Here is a 23763-nt window from a genome sequence, read left to right as displayed (position 1 = left end):
TTAGTTTGCCGGTGATAGTGTTTTTTCCTTTTTTTTTTCTTTTTTTTTTTGGTTGGTTGCCGGTTTCTAGTGGGGTGCTAGTGGTTGGTGGGCAATTTTTATCAAGGTGAAAACGGATCCCTTCATCTACCTATGGTTTAGTTATAGTACGAGAACCATGATTATTTTAGTATATTTCTCTTTAATTTCACAAGTGGGTATTTTGGTCATTTAATAATAGAAGCTAACTAGACTTAGCAGTGTTTGTTTCACTTGTTTCTTTGGGATCAAGGGAGAAGCTTTGCTATATTAATTATATAAAAGCTCCTCTAAGGATGTAGTTGCGGTGCATATAAGGTGACATCCAAAAAAAAATATATGTAACTTTGGGTAGTTGAACACGAGTTTCAGCCCATAATAAGTGACTCAATCGTAAATAATTATAAATATGAATAATTGTAAATCTAGAGGATTTATATGTAATTTACTTAAGGTTAAAAGACTTACATTAGATATTAATTTTGTAGCAATTTCTAGGAAAATCAAATCAATCCACTATTTGGCCATGGGAATTGTGTACGTGTACTTCTCTACCCTCAGCTTTGCCATTAAATAACGAATTTTTTAAAAATTCTTTTCATTTTGCCCACTTAAGTTAGGCCCAAACTGTTGTTTGCCCACTTAAGTGGCCAATATTTAAGTTTTCCCAATTTGGTGAAGTTGGAATATTACAAAAAAAAAAACCCCAATGTTAGTTTTTTGTTAACTTTGAATTTGAAATTACCATTTTGTCCATGGGGTGAAAGGAAATATTATTATTATTATTTATTTGTATAACAAAACTCCATTTGTTTTTTTTTTTTTAAAATTTCAAATTAACAAAAGAAATCTCTATTCATTTAATAACAATACTTTTGTATGATGCCACCTAGTTCGATCCAATCATGTTCTGCTTCTAGTTGACACTGAGAGACAGAATAGCAATCTACGATTGGAGAATCCTCCATCTCCTTTTGGGCATTCAACATCACATTTTGTTGAGAGATTAGCAAAGGGATCTTCGATCTTGTTACAAACATTGTGGTTTAAACCCTTGGACCTGAGTAGACCACGCAAACTAGTGCATTTGGCTCAATCCCGGTTCGCAGGTTTCATAAGGCACTTCTCGGTAGAATATACTTGTTGAGAATAACGCTTCATGGTGACAGCCAACTGTCATAGTGGACTTCTCGGATGGCCTTTGAATTAGTAACAAGTTATATATCGGCTAAAGTAACGTTGCAAGAGGATTCAACGTATCTTCATCCATACGTCAATTAGCATATTAATTTTCTGCATTGAATGCACTGAGATTCATTAAATGTTTAACGCCGGTGATGAAGCTTTTCATTTGCTTAGGACCTCCTTGAGTTTTGCACCCTTACGTTTTGTCCGTCCAAAGTGAAGGATTGCTATTACATCCACATCAATGTGAACCTAACCACCTGATATGATGGGATTGGGTACAATTGTCTTGAAGCTTCTTCAAGAAGATTGGGCTCTTGGCTTGCCGATCAAGCTACCCATTAGAAGCCACCTCAACCCTTCATCTGGAACAAAAAGATCTAAGGGCTGCAATGCTTCCTAGCCACCTCGGAGGTATGAACACGGTATATATTCCAATACTCTACACGAGTTAGGGTAAGTCCAAAAAACAAGACTCTAGTCATTTATTCTTCTACAACTACCCAAGGGGACATTCTTCTTCGTCTTCTTGGAGCATTTACTCCTCTCTACGAGGATTTGTGTTCACCATATTTTGACTTAATCATTGAAAGTGGCTTCCCGTCCTCAAAGGCGGCCCACACTAACTCCCTTTGTTTCTCAGGAACCAAGCTTGGTCTTCTAATGAACCAGTTGGCCCACAGTTAGATTTTGGAGCAATAGATCTCATCAACGCCATAAAGTACTCAGGAAAGGTGAGTCCAAGATTGAGGTCACTCATGTGGATCACCCTTTTATCTCTCCTCATCAACACGTAGTCATGGCTCAACGTCCGCACGTACCTTGTGGCCGTGGCATGACCCATCATGGCCGTTACTATGGTCGGCATTAGTAAGAGAGATCAGGTCAGCAACGAGAGGTTGGAAAAGATCAACCATGTGTAGGAGGCGTTGCTAGGCTTAGGATTTGGTAGCACCCCGGAGCTTAAGCCGATTGAAACCATTGGAGAAGAACCTACCTTTGCCTTTGGAAACCGGTGTGGTAACACGAAATGATTCGGCCCATACTTGATGGAGGGCCAAACTAATTTGTTCAACGAGTTTGGGGCTTAAGCGGTGCTCATGGTCGCTGGTGAGGGTTAGGAGGAAGATATTGCCGCTCTTCTCTAACGTGTACATTGTCGTCCTCTTTTGTTCTTCGCTCGCTCTTTTTTTTCTTCCCCTTCAGGCGAACGCTCTTTCGTTTATGGAGGTAAGCTATTAAGGAAATACTCAAATAACACACTCGCATAACTTACCATTTTACATAAGAATGAATATGCTAACCTAACTTACCATTTTATAGTCAACAAGGAGTTCTTTTTGTAAATTTGAAAAAAAATTAAATGAAGTTATGCAAAATCTTTCCCTTCATCTGGCAAAATGGTAATTTCAAAGACAAAGTTAACAGAAGACGTATATTAGATGTTTTGTAATATTCTAAGTGCATCATACTGTCCAGTTGAAATATTGACCACTTTAACTAAGTAAACAACACTTTTGGCCCAACTTAAGTGGGTAAAATGAAAAAAACTCAATTTTCTAAGACTCTTAATAAAAAGACAAAAACAACAAACAAAAAACAAAAAATCTTCCAAGGATAATTTCTGCTTTTGACCTTTTGACGTACAAAGTGTGGATCATCTCCTTGATGGGAGTTAGAGCACTCTCTCGATGGTCTACAACCTCAAATTATGTGGGACATACAAACAATAAATAATAAAATATTAAGAAAATAAATCCTATCATCTAAGCTCCTTTATAATTCGTGGTCAACAGGGTGCACAGGGTGCTCCCGTGGGGAGATGATCGACATACATGAAAAATTGATCATTCTATTCTTCATGGACGAGTTCGGATCAGCTACCCGTCGGGAAGTACCCTGTACTCCCTGACGGCTTTACCACCATAAATGCAGGGACCTGAGGGTTGGGTGATGATTTTTTTCAAATTTATTTATTTATTTTATTATTTTTTATCTGTGGTCCCACAGGATATGGGGTGGTAAAGCGGTCGAGAAGCACAGACTGAGGGGGTGATGATCCGTATTCTTCATGGACAGTGACACATACCCACCAAGCTGGCTGGCTGGCTTGTCGTTTATGCTAAATAAATGTTTAAGCAAAATGCTGGATAATGCTGGATGAGACGTTCAATTTATCCGACAGTGCTCTGGCTGGCTGAGAATCGGGCGCCGGACACAAGCGCGTGAAATCGCAGGCGGGAGGATAATCATGGTACGTTATACTCTTGCTCCTGTCTCGTAGTCGCTAGAGTTCTTTTACTCGCTACCGAGCTGCTGCTTAGATGCCCAGGGGTTAAATTCTGAGGTTTTAAATGGTTGGTGTGTTATCCATCTTCTTGTTCATCATCAGGCCATGTAATGGTTTCTTGTTGATTCTTGTTAGGCCAAGGATGCTGGCGATGGCGAATCGAAACTTCAAGAGCAGCCGAAGCTAAAGCTGTATTCCTACTGGCGGAGCTCGTGCTCCTGGCGCGTGCGCATCGCACTTAACTTGAAAGGTAAAAACCACTACACATGTCTTCCATTCAGAAACTCTTCGTTTTTGATTGATAGCTATAGTGCACAATCGAGCTTTTGACCAAGAAGAACCCTAGAATGATTGATAATCTATAAGCTTTTATCTCTCAACTATTTGTTTGGTTTTCTTTAGCCTTCAGAACTATCTTGTTATTGTTTTTCCTCTTCTCCCTTGTCAATTGGAAAAATGAAAAACTATTTTGACTTGCTTTTCTTCTTTTACGGGGTTATGAACTTATGATGACTTAACTTTGGTTCTTTTCTTTACTCTGTTTCGCTGGAAAAAGGGTTGGAGTACGAGTACAAGGCAGTGAACCTGTTGAAAGGAGAGCAGTTCAGTTCTGGTGAGCAACTCTATGCTTCCTTTATTTGAATGTGATGCATTCACCTGTCTAGTGTAGTGCACTAGAGCATCGAAGGGTAGTAAGCTTATTCCTGCATGTTAAGTTTGCCTGCATGAGCGTTGACTTATCAACCTACGAAAGGGAACAAGCATCTCAACGTGCTGTTATAATAATCAATCTTGTGTCACAATTATGTTCGCATTCTCCTTCCGCACTAAAGAGCTCCAGATTCCCTAGAAACTTAACACATTACTTCGTTGCATTCACATGACAGTCTGTCAGGAGAGCAGATGGATGCATGGGAAGTTGTTGTGACAGTGGTAGGTCATAGAAAAATTTGATGCTGCAGTCTTTTGAAATCCCAAATCTAATATGAAAGGCACTATTCCCCATAAAATGTGTCCGTAGGTGCTTTTTGAATGTCAGGCCTGACCTCAAAAGTTGAGGAAGTTTATCTTGGAGTCACTTGCATTATTCTATGGTGATTTTGAAAGTAAATCAATGTTATTGATTCTTTGCTCCAATAAGAAGAAAAAAATGACTTCTTTTTGGGGTAGAGATGTTTTGTTTATGTTTTTTGATGAATAAATGAATTCATTACCAATGGAGGGAAGAAAAGGAGCGGATGATTTGTTTGTTTATGTTAGCACTTAGTATTCATGGATATCTTGTTCATCTTCATTTTTTAGGTTGTTCCTATTTCAACTTCAGACTAGGTGATTGGAAGTTATGGTTGAATTTATTGGATGCATGTTGGGTTCCTTTTGCTTTATGTATTCATTTATTTTTCTTGCTTCATATAAGTTTCCGATTAAGTATTCTTGTGCTTCAAGTGTAGATTTTTCGAAGCTAAATCCTCTTAATTATGTGCCGGCGCTGGTGGATGATGATGTAGTTATTGCAGACTCTTTTGCCATCATAATGGTTAGGAGACACTATATTCTCATCATACTTTGAATTGGACCATGCTTTTTCCCATATTTGTCTCAATACTTTGTCATGAATGTAAAATTTATCATGGCATCCTTGGGTTTTTGTAGTACTTGGACGATAAGTATCATCAGTATCCACTATTGCCCCGGGATCTTCAGAAAAGAGCTATCAATCTCCAGGTAGGGGTGCAATTTTGACCTTTCTTTTTCAAATGTGTTATGTTACCAATGTGTAATGGTCTGTACGATGTTGATGTAACTTGTAGCCATTGATTTTCAAATGTTTTTGTAGTGTAGGAGAGGGAGAGCTGTTTGTTTTTGTGTTCTTGGTAGATGGTGTTTGGAGTAGAGCAGCTAGTCCGTGCATTGTGCTATTCTAGCTTGCTTTAGATCTCACTGCTGTTAAAATTAGCAAGACATGTCTTACATACCTAGAGGCTAGCTGATGATGAGACATATTGGCTTAACTTTATTCCAACCAATTAGGGAACCCTAGTAGAAACTATTGAGGAAGAACTTAACGTTACAAGCAATGTTGTCAAAGCGTCCGCCTAGGCGGCAAAGCAGTTTTTCAACCGCTTGATTGACTCGCTTTGTCGCCTTGTGCGCCTTATTGCTGCCTAGACACTAAAGCAGCAGCTTTTTTGACATTTTGTACAAATATTTTTATATAAATTTAATAGCTTAGTCATTTTGGAATGGAGTCCCAAATTGCAAAAGAACATCGAGGCCCAAAGTGACATAGGACCTCTACAAGCTCCGAGGGTGTTGCACCAACACCCTTGCCGGGTCGGCCTCCCCCGAACCCCTTGGCTGTCGGCAATGGAATGTGAAGCATGAGCCATACTCAACATCGAGAATCAATGAATCATTTAATGGACAATGACTTGGAAATTGGAATAATGAGATCTATTAATTTATCGTGTTCACTCTATTAGTATATAGTCATTGTTATGATGCTTGATGAGATGAACTTATGTTTGTGTTCTTTTTTTTTGGATAATTTTTCATAATTATGATTCTTGAATGCTTTTTTTTTTGGATGAATGCGACTATTGAATGTTTTTTTTTAACTTATTATGGAAAGAAGTTGTATTAAAAAGTAGTTGTATTGAAAAATTCTTACCCAACTGCTTTAGTTGCCTTATTGTTGCCTAGGCGCCACTTTGTCGCCAAATCGCCTAGGCGGAGCCCCAATCGCTTTGGTTGCCTTGTTGTCTTAACAACCTTGGTTACAAGTACGTATTCTCTTCCCACCATGATTCAGGCAGGGTGCGCAAAATCGCCTATCATCGAAATTCGGTGGTTTCGGTGCTGGGCAAACCGAAACCAGCACCGATATGCGATTTGGCGAGATATCGCTGAGTTTATCGCTGAACTACGATTTCTCACAAAATTTCATGTTGCCGGACGAGGAATCACAGATTCACCATCAGAGATTCCGTCATCGTGCTGAGATCCATGAGGGTTTTCACTTCAATCTTAACTACCATCTTTCTCCTTGCCTTGTTTGTGATGGTTTTGGCCATGGGAAGCCGGAGATCGGAGATCGGAGAACCGAGAAGTAGGTAAAGCCGGAAGTAGTTCATTGCCGGCTTCGGTGATTTCAGATTCAGTGTAGGAAGAAGTGTAGACGCACCAAACATGACTCCATCTTCTCTAAATGGTCTGTTGTTTCATCTCTGATCTCATCGTTGGAGAAGAAATGCTCTGCAAGCTGCGACTCTGCATTTGTGAGGAGAAATAAGAAGAAATGAAGGAATGAGGAATGAGTTCCTCGAATGACTAGCTTTTTAAATAAATAAAAAAAAAGGCATTACATTGGGCTTTTGTAATTGTAACCACACACGTGGTTGTGTGGTAAATCAATTGAGGATGATGTGCTGCTTACTCTTCTCCTTTGTCAAAAAAGTTAACTCCAGCTGATTTTTTATATGTATGCATGGTATAGTCGTACAGAGCAATTAATGCATTTTATCTCGATTTTAACTTTTGCACATTCGGATGAAATTAATGGCAGAAGTTGGCGAAATCTTGGCGCCGGTTTTGGCAACCGGCGAAACGCGACATGACGACATCTTGGCGAGATGTCGCACCTTGGATTCAGGTTCATCACCAAAATAGGCTTGTTTTGTTAGGAGTAAGTTTGGGGTTGGGTTTTATACATTTTGGGGCTTTAATCTCATAGGTTTTGTTTGCAATAGGCCACCTTTATGGGCCTAAAATATATGTAATTAGATTGCAGATGGGATTAGATGTTTTAGTTGCATACTAGTTTTTTTTTTAATTAGATTGAATTGGTTTAACTGGTCATTCAATCTAAGTGATGTTAGTAGTTTTCCTCCTTAGTGTTTAGTTTAGTTGGATTTTAACTGTCTTTCTATTTAGGAGTCTATTTTTGAGAATTTTATCATAGGGTGCAAGGATGACAAGTGTTTGAACACACAAGTTTGATATTGAGAACAGTTTTTACTGCTTTATTCCATTGAAGATTTGTTATCGTGGGTTTTTGCAATAAGAGAGTTGGTTTTGTAGTGGGTTCAATAGCAATCCTGGTGGATTCCAAGCCTATAAAGTGGGTCCTAATCTAGTACCTCTTTCATTTTACCCCTCTTTTCCTCCCCTTCATAAGCTTCCTTTTCTTTCTACCCTCCCACCAATGCCAGGTATCCAGGTATCCATTTTTCTTCTGAGTCTAAACCTTGATCTTCTCTCTTCTCCTCTTCTTCTTCTTGCTCTTGTTTGGTCTCTCGTTGCTCTTTATCCTCTAGTGGAGGTTACTGAAAGGTAGGTCCATATTTGTCAAGGTTTCCAGGCGATGAGTGGTAGTTGCAAGTTTTTCTTAAACTCGACTTTTTCTGTGAAATCTTCTTCAATATCTGATCTCAAAGACAAAATCATAGTTTAACATTCAAATAGGCCTTATGGCCATATCACCATGTGTTGGTTGGTATCAACTGTAACACTATATGTGGTGTTGTATTGAGCCATATTGACTGATCCATATCAATATGTTTTGATACTCTAGTAGAATGTTTAATGTAGTATCATATTTTGTCCATATCAGCCGATGCTGTATGATACTAATTGGGACATACTCTTTTCTTATAGAGGAGGGACATGTCTCCATATTTTTCATATAGACTGATAGTGTAAAGATGGAGACCAGCAACCATGTTACCACACTACTAATCATACGACTCGTCAACAAGTATAGAAAAGACAATAAGTAGGAAAGAAAGCGATTTTGCATTTTGAATCCTGTCTAAGACTACTAGTAGGAAGTAAATTAGTAGACAAATTAGAAATATCCAGTATAGAGAAAAAAATGTAGAAGGGGTGCACTAATGATGCCCTACCCTGAAAGTATGAAACTAGGGAGAGCAAACAATCAGCCCTCACAAACTGTACTATTTCTCAGTAAAGGAGAATGTTGAAAAAATTGAGTAGGAAAAGTAGTCATATGGTCAGTAGCACCTGAGTGAATTATAGAGGAATTGATACGGCTGAGGTACAATGGTGTCTTAAAAAAAGGGAATCCTGAAAAAATGAGTCCAACTGGTCCTCAAGTGCAGGTGTTTAAGTTCCTCTTGGTAATGAGTCAGTTGGAAGCTATGTCCTTAAATGAAGTCTGATTTGCTTTAGCTTAAGAATGACTTTGCCCACATCCCCCAGTTATCATGGGGATGCCAATTAGGGGTGTAAATGGATTAACTGAAATCCGCTTCCGAATTCGCATCCGCATCCATTTAGGGGTATCCGAATCCGTCCGATTATTAATAGGATGCGGATATGGTATACCCCTTTCTTACCGATTATTATCTGTCCGATAAAATTATCCGATTAAGTTACTTATTTAGATTTATTATTCTTATTTTTATAAATTTTACCTATGATATGTGACTATTTTTCTAGATTTTCTACTAAAATAACTTCCAAAGTTGTTAAATTCTTAAATTTCAAACTTAGCCCTCACAAATAAAAGGTAAAGATGTAAACATGTAGTCGAAAACTTGTATTCAATCTACATTCATGCCCATTTAGAAGAATCTACTTAAGAAAATAACTATTTGATTATCATCCGAATCCAACAGAAATCGTCAGAAAACCAATAGGATATTATTTGAATCCGTCCGAATAGAATAGGATGCGGATATGGATATATCACTATCCGATCCAAATCTGGTCCATTTACACCCCTAATGCCAATATGGTTTTCAACACTTGTATCATGTGTCTTTCCTTCTTACTGTAATCACACTTCATGGGAGCTTGATCAGGAGTAGAATGATCACCAGTACCATGTGAAAGGCCCTCTGGAGATGAACTCTATGGACTAGAATGGAGAGCTGATCGTACATGGGTAGCTGGGTAAAGAATTGTATAATCTGTTGTCTGATTTCACAATGGCATAAGCCTGCTCCAGTGTAGGAAAGAGATCACGATTCGGGATACGAGCCAGAATCTGATTAATCTCAATGTTGAGGCCAGCAAGAAAACCAATGACAGGGAGATCATCTTCCCATTTTTCAAAGGCAGTAGCATCAACTCTTGTTTGGCAGCATGATTTTTTTGGGTGAAGTTAATAGCATTGGGCAGCATTACCGACATGAGATTAGCTGTCTCTGGTAGTTCTGACAAGTCGTGGCAGTAGTTTTGAGAAGAAGATAACCTCTGGCAATATTAGTGTCCATATAGTTGATTAGATATGACAGCACAAGAAAAATGGATGTCACCCATTTGTCTTGATCTGGGTTTGTTGCATAACCTGCAGAGGAACTTGATCCATGAGTACCACAACTCTTGGTGGGCTGGTCACTTAGGACAATGATGTAGACAGGCATTGTTGGATTTGGCATATTATTGGCCTCAGATGGGAGAATGATATAGTGGGCTTAACCATAGCTATCAAGGAATCATGGCAGCCATGGGGTTTTCAGGGCCTTCTTGAACACCTTGCGATTTGGAAGCCATAAGGGATTGCCATAGTGGACAAGGTGTTCTAGCGTTATTTTGTCAGGACCCTAGTTCTTAAGATTTGGTGGGACCCATGTTACAAGAATCCACATGGGCACATGATAGTTCTTTTCAGTGTCAACCTGTTAAAGAACCAAAACTATTCTATGTTTAACAAGCATAACAAAAGGCCCAATTTAACTGACCTGTTCAACAATGACACTTCTGCTTATAGATACAGACGATACAATCAACAGTCTTGATTTACACACATATGACCTTTTTCATAAAAGCATCTGGTTAAATATATGCAATCTCAAAAAGAAATATACACATTTCACCATTCAGTTTGACAAAACATCAGTTACAAAAAGAAGTTCTCATCCTCTTTTTTAACTATGTTCTTGGATAGCAGCACTCTTGCCTTTGTCATGGATCTAGGGACCTGTCAACATATACAATGATGAGTTTTGCAAGTCCAATAAGCAATATAGACAACCAAATAAATTATACATCCATTGCTCACCAAATTAGCCTAACATAAAATTACTTCTATTACTTCTTGATGCCCATTTCAGTTTTCTTTTTTTTCCTTCTTTCCTTTTCTTTATTAACTCCAGACTTAAGCTCTACATATAGAGAAGACACCTTCAGTCTAGACCACCCAAGTGGCATCAAACTCAGTCTTAGAGGTTCTCATTTGGAGATTCCCTTTTCAATCTCTTGGCACAAGGCCATGTATCATCCAAAGGCATCTATCATTAGTTCTTTTCACTTTTCAATCTCGCTTCATGCCTTCCCATTTGGGTACAACAAGTACCAAGCCTTATAGCATGCTCATCAACACCTTAGCATATTATTTCTTTTTATTTTCTCCTCTCTTTTGTTTCCTTTTTACGTTCAGTTTCAATCTTGCATTACAGTACCTCTTTCATTTCAGTGTACCCTTTCATTTCAGTTATCACTTAGCCTTGTTTGAACAAGGCTTAACACAATTCATACAATCATCAATACAATCCCATCATTTAAATAAAGAAACATGCAAATTCAGAATTCAACAAGCATAGGCATTGTTTCTTATTTCCAATTTAATAGTTTAGGAATATTACCAACATTTCGATTCAGATATCTCATTCAAGTACTTTAGTTATCATTCAATACATCATTCACTTCCATGCATTTCTATTTTGTTCGGAAGGCAGCATATCACACACATCCATAGATTGCACAAGTGAAAAAAATAAGTTCTAATATTAACGAGTAAACATTACCCATTTACTGAGTGGAACCATCCACTTGCGACATACATGAATTAGTCAATTCCACTTACCTCATCTTGCTCCGGGCACATCTCTTTTGCTCCAAATTCAATTAGAGCCTGCACCTTTCTATTATTAGAGTTTCTGTCCTACAAAACATATATTTATTTTACAAAACCCTTTTTGTTGCCTTCCTCAAAGCTTTAAACTTATTATTCTCCGCTTTATGACCTTCCTAAAAACTAATAATTACTAAATGTTGGATGTGAAAATTCTTGAGAAAGCTAGGCAAATGGTTGTCGGGCCATTCCCTATACCCTCCTCTTCCCACTAGGCTTTCAACAGGCATCAAATTCTCTCTTTCCTTCGTTCCTTCTTTCTTTCTCCCCCCCCCCTTTTTCTTTCTTTCTTTCTTTTGCATCAAGAACAATTATCCTTCAATAACAAAGTAATGCATTGGCTAAAAGAAATGAAGGAAAGGCTTTTAGTTAAAGTTTTTCTCTATGTTAGAAATTTGAACTAAAATAATTAATGAAATCTCCCTCAATAGAGTGAAGCTATTCTATGATGCACATAAATCATAACAAAACCTTAAATTTTACATTAATTTTCAGGTATGTGTACAATCTTGAGAGGGAATACCTTTACTTTGGGTCAAAGAGTTGCCTAGAACCATGGTGGGAGATCTCGCCACTCAAAAAAAGCGAGATCTTGACCGAGATGGCGAGATCTCGGTTGAGATCTACCCAAAAAATGGTGGTAGTCTCGGTGGCCCATCTCGGTGGGTTTTAGGGCTCTAGTTGGGCTGCAACTTGGTATTTAGCCTATTTAAGGCCTTTTGAACACATTGGTGGCCTTAGATTTGTGAGAAAATAACCTAACTATGTCTCCTAAAGTCGACCCTACGTGTAAAGCCGAAATTCTGTGAAATGCAAGGTTAGAGACTTAGAGTCTTAGAGAGTAGAGACAACATGTAATATTGTAATGTAAAGATATCAAGTAATTCAAGTTAATGAGTTATCATTTATCAACTATCAAGTATCAAATACAATAACATTACACATCAAGTATTCAAGTCAACAAGTGATCAAAGTTCAAACTATCAAAGATTCAAAGTAATAAATTGTTAAATACTTAAATGTCTTCAAAATTTTACAACCATAAGAATTAAGAAGATTACAACTTACAACTTACAAGACTAAGACTAAGAATGTCAACTTACAACTTACAACTTACAAGACTTACAAGACTAAGACTAAGAGTATCACTCAACATTTTCCATCAATTGATTATGAACGATGTGGCCACATATGACTCCTAAGTCAATCCATCACTGTAGTATGTCACATATCGGTTTATATGGAACTGATATGTCTCCATGTCAGAATATTGGAGAAATAACACTCTATGATAACCGTTAATCGTGGGTGGGTGAAAGAGCCATTGTTGTTGTTGTTGTTCATATTGTTGTTGAGTATGTGGGTAGGGGTTTCTAAACCACTTAGTTAACAACCCACCTTCACTCCCATATGTGTACTCTCCAGGTGCCGGGTCTTGAGGAATAGTATGACCTCCATTAGAAGAATACCCACTGTAATCTGACCCGGTGCTGTGATCCCCGTATTGGTACCCCGATGACAGGCAAATGTCCAAACTCTGCTGTTGTGAATCACTCTGACCATGATCTTGGCTTATGCTTCCCATGTTGAATTCAAGATCATGCATGCTTGCATCATCATTCGGTTGCCCCTGCCCCTGGTTTGATTTGCTCTTCCTACTCCTAGCATAAGTCCGAGAGATAGGGGAACTGTGGGTCGCATGTGTCGGATGACTCGGACCTGGTGGAGGTGACTCCCTTTGTTGACGCTGACTTCCACCAGAAACACGACCAGCCTGATTGCCTCAATGACTCGAACTCGATGGTGAACTCGATGGCTGACTTGGGCCACTTGGCCCTCTGGTATCATCGGCATCATCTAAATCCCCACTACTAGTTGTCACCTCAGTTGTTTCAAGTCGACCAGGTGGATCCTCATATGGTACAATTGGTCGTCCTTCTGATGCCGCTATAGCAGCCTGACCCTCATCAGAAAATACATGCTTAGCCACCGCATTTGGGCCCATAGCAGCATAAATGGTAGGATCCGGCTGCCCTCCTGGCCCATCCAGCACTGGGCCACCTCGATCCCTAACCCACTGATATATGACATCATCTTCCTCATCTTCTGCGGGGGGCTCGTGGAATACATCAGTCAACTCAATCGGTTCAAGATTGTTGTCATATATATTATCTTGTATGTGCCCTACTCTCAATCTCATGTTGTAATGCACATACACTAAGTCCTTGAGTCTCTTACTCCCCAATCTGTTCCGTACCTTACTATGGATGAGCGAGAAGGTGCTCCAGTTCCTCTCGCAACCATAGGATGAGCAAGTTTGTGAGAATACTTTAATTGCTATGTCCCTGAGATTTGGCGCACTAGTTCCATATAGCACCGATCAGTCAGCTACATAACCAAAAATAAGAATGCATTAGATAAGTAAATCATTATATTTATATAACTTATCAGTTATCATTTATAAAGTTATAGACTTATCGACTTAATGACTTATAGAGTAGTGGACTATTTACCAAGATCAGTTTTTTGCCTAGTTGCAACTGTAGAAGGCTTTCCAAGACTCCCAGAGGCATCCCTTCTTCAATTATTGTATTATGTATATGCTTAATGCACTAATGCAAGAAGTTGAAGAAACAATTGAATAAGTTCTCACCTCTCCATTAATTGTCCCTTGCATGACGGGATTTGACACAAGCTTCTCCACCATGTCTTGCACCGCAATCATCAACTTTACATCAAGCCCCAGATCATTCTTGTAATGGTACTTTGGGTTGAGGTAGTAAGCTTGCATTGTGGAAATAAAAAATTTGGTTAGTGACTTAGTGATTTGGTTGTTTACTTGTTTATAAATTATAAGTTATAACAAATAAAGAATGTAAATTAAAGTATATAACAAACACTTAAAGACTTAAAAGTGACTCACCAGCCAAGTGCAAAGGATGCATCAAGTGCATCTCCCATCTATTATTGATGATCCTCTCGTAGGATATGAAGGAGCTAGGTGCAGCAGCTCTAACCAACTCTTTCATTTGCTGGAGGGCAGCATATATGTGGGGCATTGTGGGCTTCTTCTCCGAATCCACCATCCTTAAAACAAACACATTAGACTCTATAATGCCCAGTGTCCTATTTAGCTGCCTCCAAAAGGAATCATCAACAATGGTTTGTTGGGCTAGTACTGCACCAGGATGGCTAGATCCATGCCAACCAAACCACTCCTCACTTGCAAACATGTGCTGAAGACCCACCACTTTCTTCTGGAAGCTTTTCAGAGCTACATAGTTGGTGGCGAAGATAGTCAATCCAAGTCTGACTAGATCACCCTTACAGTGGTTCCTCATCATCTTCAACACATAACCATGGTTATAAATAAAATTACTTACCCTTCTAGCCCTCTCAACCACAATATTGATTTACTTTCTTTTCCCCAAGTCCTTCAACATAAGATCAATCGAATGAGCTGCACATGGTGTCCAAAAGAGGTGGATCCTGCTGCTCTTCTTCCTCATCAACATTTCACCAGCTTTTTTGAAGTTAGCACCATTATCTGTGACAATTTGGACAACATTCTTTGGCCCTACCTCGAGGACCACCTCCCTAAGAAGCTTGTAAAGGTAGTCAACATCTTTGATCTTATCTGAGGCATCCGTTGACTTAAGGAAGGCTGTCTTTCCATTGCAGCTTGCCATGAAATTAATGATGAATTGTCTAGTAGGACCAGTCCATCCATCAGCCATCACAAGTAACACCATATTTACTCCATTTTTCCTTTAATGAACCAATGTATTCATCCACCTCCTGCTTTACCTTGGGTAAATATTTATTCATTACTTCCCAAGCACTTGGGCCTTTAACCCTTACACCTGCCCTAGCAACTGCATTGATCATCCCCTAATAGTATGGTGTTTTGGCTACATTGGCTGCAATGTTGTTGTAGAGCATGAATTTGCTGATTGGCAACCTAGCTTCCTCCTCCCTACTGCCTTCTCTACCTCCATCAAACATATATGGAATGCTTCTTTGATAGATGTCTTATTGGTTGAAGAGGGAGGGGTCTTGGTCAAATGTGGAATCATAATGTCTAGTCTTCCTCCTCCTTTCGGTCCTCTTAGTCTCAGTTCCCTGAAAACTATGTCTAGGTGGCATGGATGCCCCTAACCCCGAACCACCTGCTCCCCTTGTCTATTCATATTGCCTCACACTCTCAGCATGTAAGGACTGTCTGCTAGCTTCCATTGCAGCCTTCATCTGTCTCCATTCGGCTCGTGACTCAACACCCATAACCCTCCTCCTCTCTTCATCGTCGCTTGACTCCTCATCAACATCAAGAATAGGTCTAGATAGCACTGTATCCTCAAATTCCCTTTGCTTTTGTGCCATCTCGTCCTTTTTTGTTTTCCTCCCCTTAAAGTTGCTACAATTGCTTTTTGCACTTCATAAGGAACCTTGGGACACTTGGAAACATCTTTGTAACCACCTCAAATGTTGCTTTAATTTGGTTGAACCACCAAAATTCAAAGTCTTGAGGCAATATTTGCATCGGGATTTCTTCTTGTCAGCAGTCAGTGGATCCCCATGTTGCCAAGCAATGTCTTGAGTCCCACTACCAGTGCCACCACTCCCGCTAGTTGCCGTTTAAGATTCAAATGTACATCACTGAAAGTCTGAAATACATACATGAATGTTCCCAAATAATCATTAAAATAATTTTTAGATACATAAAAACATGTAAAAACAATTTATAAAACAACAAAACACACACTTTGTTCTAAGATAACATATATCGGCTCAAACAAACAGTTTGATTTAAATAAATTACAAATAGAGCCATTTAAAAAAACGCATTTATATCATTTTTTTATAATTTTTTTGATAATTTATAAAACAACAAAACACACACTTTGTTCTAAGATAACATATATGCAATGCTCAATAAGACATGTTTGTATCTGAAAATAAATTACATAATATAAGCATCATTTAAAAACAAAAAAGATAATTTTTTAAAAAATATTATTTTTCATAATTTTTTTATTTAATTATTTAAAAAAAAATACAACAAGCATGATAATCAAAATATTAATACATGAGATTGTAGCCCTCTAAATGTAGTTTAACATAAATAATAATCACATTCATATCATAAGTATTTATTTATAATCTTTAATTTTAAATTTTTAGATAATATATTTTTTAAATACGAATATTCAAAAAAAAAATTAATTACAGAAAATTAAATTTTTTTTCCATGAAAGTGTAGATCAAAGCTTGATCATCAACATATATTTATACCACACTCATACAATCATTGTAGAACCTTGTATTTGAAAAAAAAATCAAATTTGGGGGAAAAATCTTACATTTCTTGAAGATCACTTGAAATATGCTTGAATTTGTTGTTGTAGATGAGTAGATGATGTTGGTATGTTGAATCCCCAACAACCGGCCAAAACTTGAGTTTTCCGGCCAAAATTTGAGTTTTCCGTCCAAAAATGGCCTTCCAGCGAGAGAAGGGCGAGAGAGAGGCGAGACAGGGGCTTTTTAAAGCCCCTAAATTGTTGAAAAATGTACCGTTGGCGAGATCTCGCCAATAGCGAGATCTACCATCTCTCAGATCTCGCTTGAGATCTCGTCTCGCTATGCAGAAATAGCGAGATATCCCGTGAGATCTCGCCGAGATCTCCCACCATGCCTAGAACTATCAAGGACCAACAAGAGTTGTAGCGCACATTATGGAGAGGCAACAAAGGTATAGCTTTGCTTCCTAGGAATTTTCACAAACAATTGGGCTGCAATCTTGCATAACCTTCTAGATTAAATTTTTTCTTAACAAAATAAAACATGCAACCACCATTGGAAGAAACCTCAAAGACAATTTACATACTTTGAGCTTAAGAGACAAGAATCTTACCTCAGTTTAACGATCCAAGAGCCCTTAAGAAGCAGATCTCCAAGCCTCCTTATCTTCCTTGCTTGATTCAACTTAAGATTGACATAGTATTCAATATTCAGTGTACACGTAAGACTTAGTCACTTTTTTTTTTGGATGAATAAATAATTATATAAAAGAAAGAAGGAATACAAGGTCTTTAAGAAGAAGACCGGAGAGAAGAACTAAGCCCCCATGAGACAACAATGAGCCTGTTCCTTGGGGTATCATCGACTGGGGGATCAGGGATAGCTACCAATCTAAAAGAAACGTCAAAGAAGATGGCATTCCAAATCTGATCAATTGAGCGAGATTTGGAAGTCCATCTTCGGAGATTGCACTCCCACCAAAGGTGGGCACAAAACACTAGCTTACCAATCCGATCGCAAATGGAAGAGCTCGAAAAGTTTCTCAAAATCCAGGACCAATCTCGACCAAATCCGAAGGAACGTCTCGAACAGGGCCAAATGAAGGAGAGGGTTTTTTCCCAGATAGATCTAGAGAAAGGGTAGCAAAAGAAGAGGTGCTCAAGGTTTTCCAAAGCGAACGAGCAGAGGATGCAATTGGGGTTACCCGGGATGTGGCGGTCAGAGAGGAATGCTTGGGTGGGAAGGGCTTGGTTGAGGGCTCTCCAAAGGGTAAGGGAATGGCGGGGAATGAAACCTTTGAACTAGAACAAAGGGGGCCAGGAAGGTTTGGGGTTATGGGGTCTAAGGAGGTTCCAAGCCGAAGAAGTGGAAAAGGATTTGGTGGGGGACGAAATCCAAATGGTGAGGTCGCGGGGGGAGTTGGAGAGAGGGGGAGGCCGGGCCTCTGTGTGACAATGGGAAGGGGGGAGGGGGATTAGGAGCCATTAGAGATGAAAGCTGAAAAAGGGATGGTTTTGGGGATACGAGTGTCGTAGATAGTGCGGGAACCAAAGTGATTGTAGAGAATGCCCATCGGATGCCACGGGTCAAGCCAAAAGGATGTGGAAGATCCATCAAAGATGGAGATAAAGATGGCAGAGATAGCTTGGGGGCGGAGAAGGAGGATTTTCCTCCAAACCCAAGAAGGATTGGAGGGCATAGGAACAGTCCAGAAGGAATCCGACCGGAGAAGGTAAGAATAAACCCACCTAACCCAAATAGAATCATGCTTTGAGGCAATTTTCCGAGATGAGTTTGAGGAGGCAAGCCAAGTTTACAACAGAGATCCGGCGGATACCAAGCAAGGCCCCCTTCGGAGGTAGGGCGGCAAATGGGGGACCAACTAACAAGTCGAATGAATCTAGAGACTTAGTCACTTCCAAAGCCTTAGGACAGAAATTGACCCCTCCTTTCCACTTTTCTTCCTTTCGTCTTCCCCATTCTAAGGTTTTCCCCTTCTCTTGCATAAACAAAGAGAGGTTTCGAGTTTCGTTTCTTAGCTGTTTTGTTTTTGTTTTCGTTTTGCTCCTTTTTTTTGGGGACTAAAAAGGCTAACCATGGGTTAATGGTCTGGTAAATATCCGAACCAAACCAACCCCAAATTGATTCCTCCATCAAACCATATTAATAATAAAACAATGAATTAAGAATAGTACACATTCATCAAGTCTTTTTTTTTCCGTTACCACTTTGTAGTCTTCAACACCTTGACCTAGCCACTCACACTGGAACGTATTCATAACAAAGGTAAACCCTTACTAAAATAACAATACCGATGCAGGGAATTGCATATTTTCCATGTAACTATTTTATTTAGTATAACTAGCATGTTAAAAACGATGTAAGTTTACTTTATGCTAAATAAATATTAAAGAATAATTAAAAGTAGTCATTACTCTTTAGACTCATTATAGTGAACTGATGGCATCAACAATTCATAGACCAAACATTAGAAAGGAAGTCAACAATCAAGGAATGACATAAACACATAGCCAAACCTTCTAAAATGAGTGAAACACATAATTAGATAATCTCAGATTACATAATCATACTATCACAAAATGATAAACTTCAATGACTTATGCTAACAGTGGGCACAATTGATTAGGATAACAAAATCACATACCCCAAAATTATTGTCACCAGCCACCACCATCAGCCTCCACTCTGTCACCAACATTGAATGTTTATAGAATTTTAAAAGGGCATATGCCTTTGTTTTTGAATTTTTTTTATTGTTTTTCCTTTCTTCGTCATAGGAGTGTGACAAGGCCGTAGCAACACCAGCCACTATCTCCCTCCCCTTTCATCATTGCCAAACCACTGCCACCCTCCTAAATTTCTGCCACCATTTCCGCCTCCCTTCTCCCCAATGCCGCATCATTGCAACCCCCAAGGGTCTCGCCTCTCTATATCAAAGCTCCACCTCTCTCTTGCGAGCCCTCCTCCCTTCTACCTCCTTGACCTTTTTAGGTCCCCAGTTGCTTCCTTTAGCTTTGATCCCCTGGTAGTGACCATTTTTCCCACAAAGGGTCCCTTTTTACCCATCAATGGTATAAGTCTTATGTGACGGAGGATCTTTGAGTTCGGTTGGTTCTCAGTTTTTTCCAAATCAACTATATGTTTACCACATCTACTGGTTCATCAAAAGTGGAGGAGGCTCTAGTTATACAAGAGCGAGATTTTCCCTCTTTTTAGTTAGAGCACTATCAAACTCAACAAGACAAGCTATATGAGGTGGCCTTGATCTGTGACACTAACAGTTGGTTCCCCATAGTCTTGTTGGTCATCTTCATGGCACCACATGAAGCCTACAACTCCTGATCTGGCTTAAGAAAAAATGGGCAACTGGTTAATGTCTGATGGGTTAACCAACAGGTGTCATCAATAGAATGATGACTTTTTGGATAGCCATTACAGCGGAAGTGTTCTGTTAACACGGGGCTGTAGTTCCCTACACTTCCTGAAGCTCCTTCCTTATCTACTCAATTCCAATAAACCTGCTATCTTTGAGAGTTACCTGCCTTTTGAGAATGCGGACGGCTGTGAAAAGTTGCCAAAGACACATATTTAGAGGTTGGTAATGATGCTCAATGTTTTGATATTCGTAGAAAGATCCATCAGTTACAACAGAAAGATCTCACTCTTTCTGTTTTATAATTCTCTGCATTGGTGTCACTATCATTAGACTTTGGATTTCTGTGGGAAGTTTTCTCCCACCTATGACCTTGATGCTATTGCTCATCAGAAGTGAGAAGACAAACTCTGTATTTATGATTTTCTGGCTGGTTTAAGCATGGAGTGATTAGATTCAAGATTATGTGCTTTCTTGTGAGTCATTCCCATCCCTAGAACAGGCTTTTGCGATTCTTGATTCAAAAGAGAGCCGATGTAGTGTAGTGACCATACTATTGCAGTTGAAAGATCGACTCTTATTGCTGGCTCTGGTGGTTCTTCCGATGGCCTGTCCTCTCCCGCTTCTTAGACTTGGAGTGCTGACTTAGGTGGCTCTAGTCATGCTCCCGTCAAGTGTGACTACTATAGTCTTTTGGGAAATTGTTCCATCTTTTTCCCCTACGCCTCTCCAGGGGGAGGGTGATCCTAATGAAGAGGTTTATCTCCTATTCCTCTTGTGGAAATTCCTATGTAGGTCCTTGCTAATTATGCCCGTCTGGAAGAAGGAATAACTACATAGGAACACCAGCCAATGGTTCAAAGACAAGAGATTGGTATGTAGGGGGAGCAACCTACTTTACAATCTCACCTAAAGGTATGCCGCTCTAAGAAGAAGGAAGCACAATAAGACAAGCTTCCCATAGTTATGCTTGGTCAATCGGAAGCACCAACTCTTTGGTCTATGATCAACTAGCTCTTAGGACAACACTTCTTCACGGAAGGACTTGCTTTCTTCGCTCCGTAGTTTGCTTCTTTCAAGCCACATTTGTAGGCTGGCTCGTGCAATCAGTGAAAAATTCCTTCACTAAAAGCAAAGAAGAAAGTCCTTCCGCCAAATTCCCATTCTTACCAAAAATTCTAGTAGTTAGCAAGAGTAAGGCGCACACTAGAACAACCTAATAGTCGACCGCGTTAGCATAAGTCCTTTAATTGTCAATCTTGGCTAGTCTATTTCTACTAGTCTCTGACCCCTCATTAGACTTACCAATTGCACTGGGTAAACAACATAGAGCGTGCTCTCAACATCCTATATCTAATGTTTTTTTTTTGGTAGAAATCCTATATCTAATGTTGTTATATATGACTTGTTGTCACCTACTTTCCAATCTTTTGTTTCTTCCTTGTTCTTTGTTTGTATTCCCAAACTTGCAGGAAGCACAAGCTCAGTTTCATTGGAAAGAAGCGATGGGTGAAGAAATGAAGGCTCCGGAAACAAAAAGGAAAGAAAAAAAAAGAAAGAAAAGAACTGTCTGGTTGTGCTACCTACTGGGAAGAGGATTGTTGGTTGCAAGTGGGTGTTCATGGTTAAGCACAAGGTTGATGGTACTATGGACAGATATAAGGCTAGATTGGTGGGCAAAGAGTTTACTGAAACTTATGAGATTGACCATCAGGAGACCTTTCACTAGTAGCCAAGATCAGTATAGTATGAGTTGTGTTTTCATGTGTATTAAGTTAGTGTTGGGGTCTTCAACAACTTGATGTCTAGAATGGTTTTCTTCATGGAGATATTCTAGAGGAGGTGGACATGGATATCCCACTTGGATGCACTACTATAAAACTCAAGGGAAGGTATGCAAGCTCAATCATGCTCTATACAGGTTGAAGCAGTCCCCAAAAGTATGGTTTGGGATTTTCCATAAAGACATGTTGTCTATTGGTGACAATCAGAGCAATGCAGATCATACTCTGATCATTAAGAAAACTAATATCCATATCACTGTACTGATAGAACACATCGATGATATTGTTATTACTGGAAGTAGTGCAGCTGAAATTTCCTCTCTAAAGGCCTTTTTGGGACTAGAGTTTGAGATCAAGGACATGGGGAAGTTGAGATATTTTTGGGGTATTGAGTTGTCTTATTCCTCGAATGGTACTTAAACGAAATACACCTTGGGCTTATTGATGAAAATAGGTACATTAGGATGTAAGCTAGCTTATTTAACTTGTTGAGTCTCCAACTCTGGAAAAGCCGACTTTTATCCTTTCCGGTGGGTGGAGCCATCGGTCTGCTCCAATCATCCTACCTTTATTGGTGTGGCATTCCGATTCCCAAGGCATTTCTCGCATGGAATCTCTCTTCGGCTTCCTTGGAGGGCTGTCCTCGATTCCTCCGGCCTTCGGTTGGTCCAACTTTGTCGGCCCAATCTGGGGGCCTTGGTATCGTCGTTCCGCTGTCATTCTCATTTGGATTGTCCCCCTATTCCTCGGGTTTGGGTCCCTCTTATCTTCTCTCGCTCCTTCCGGTCTGTCCCTTCCCTTCTATCCTTCCCGGCATGGGGCTTCTTCTCCCGGCCCATGCTCTCCCGCCATTTCCATTCGGTCTCCTCGGTTCCTCCCCTCTTCTGCTAGATCCATGGCATCCGTTGGGTATTCTCATCACCTTTTCTCTCCCCCTCCTCTGGCCCGCATCCCCTCTCCCGCCTCTCGCATTTCATCTCTTGGTTCTTGGGTCCCTTCTCCTTACCATGTCTCCGCCTCTCCCCCTATCCTCTCCCTTCCCCATGTGAGTTTTTGCCCCCCTCCTCTTCCAAAGTTTACTCTTCTCCCTCCGCTTGAGCCTTTCCGTTCTCCCTCCCCCCCCCACTTGGCCCCCTTGGTTGGTTCAGGTCATATCCCCCGCCATTCTCTTACCCTTTGGAGGCCCTAACATTGCCCTCCCCCCTCCTTCCTCGTTCGCACCATATCCCGTGACACATTGCATTCTTTGCTGGAATGCACCGGGATATTGACTTTGTTTTTTCTTGCCCCTTCTCTAGTGCTCTTTGGGAGCCCTTTCCTTCATTTGGCCCCGCTCTCGTCGCTCTTTTGGTTTGCCCGGGGGTCTGGGTTTTGAGTAACTTTTCGGTACCTCTTTGTGACCGATTGGCGGGCTTGTCTTTGGTGCTTCAGTCCATCATCTATGGTGGGAGCGATCTCCAGCGCTGGACTTCTAAATCTCGCTCTATAGATACTATTTGGAATGCTATTTACTTTGATGTTACCTCAAAAATCTCAGCTAATCCCTCCCCCCCGGTTGTTGACTCCCCAAGGAACAGACTCATTGTTGTTGCCTGGGGACTCAACTCCCAAATCCATTCTTCTCCTTGATCCTTGTTCTTAGGATCCTTTTTTGTATTTGCTTCTTCGTCTTTAATTGATTATTTATTCATCCAAAAAAAAAAACTTGTTGGGCCCAACTCACATTTGAAGGCCTGTGGTGGTAAACCTGTGGCCTTGACCAGCTGTGAGAGGTTAGTGAAGAGACTCATTTACTTGTCTCACACTAGACTGTATGTAGCTTTTGCAGTCAGCTTGGTAAGCCAATATATGCATGATCCATATTTCTCTCGTCTGGATGTTGTTTATAGAATTTTGAGATACTGAAAGGCGGCCT

The 23763-nt window shown here is 39.9% G+C and overlaps 1 protein-coding gene across 2 annotated transcripts in view; it reads left to right on the top strand.

Moving 5' to 3' along the window:
* Positions 1–3351: 3351 nt before the first annotated feature.
* Positions 3352–23763, top strand: part of LOC148999538 (glutathione S-transferase zeta class-like) — a 34098-nt gene continuing 13686 nt past the window's right edge. For both annotated transcript variants that reach the window (XM_089140541.1, XM_089140542.1), the window contains exons 1-5: positions 3352–3457; positions 3629–3743; positions 4050–4106; positions 4945–5030; positions 5147–5218. In XM_089140541.1, coding sequence (XP_088996667.1) covers positions 3455–3457; positions 3629–3743; positions 4050–4106; positions 4945–5030; positions 5147–5218 — 333 coding nt within the window. In that variant the 5' untranslated portion in view covers positions 3352–3454. The remainder of the gene's footprint in view (positions 3458–3628; positions 3744–4049; positions 4107–4944; positions 5031–5146; positions 5219–23763) is intronic.

Source organism: Hakea prostrata, chromosome 11, assembly GCF_041222555.1.
Source record: "Hakea prostrata isolate BN-2017 chromosome 11, UWA_Hpros_2, whole genome shotgun sequence".
Classification (NCBI taxonomy): Eukaryota; Viridiplantae; Streptophyta; class Magnoliopsida; order Proteales; family Proteaceae; genus Hakea; species Hakea prostrata.
The sequence above is the reverse complement of the archived record's forward strand: the minus strand, read 5'-3'. Positions and strand labels throughout refer to the sequence as shown.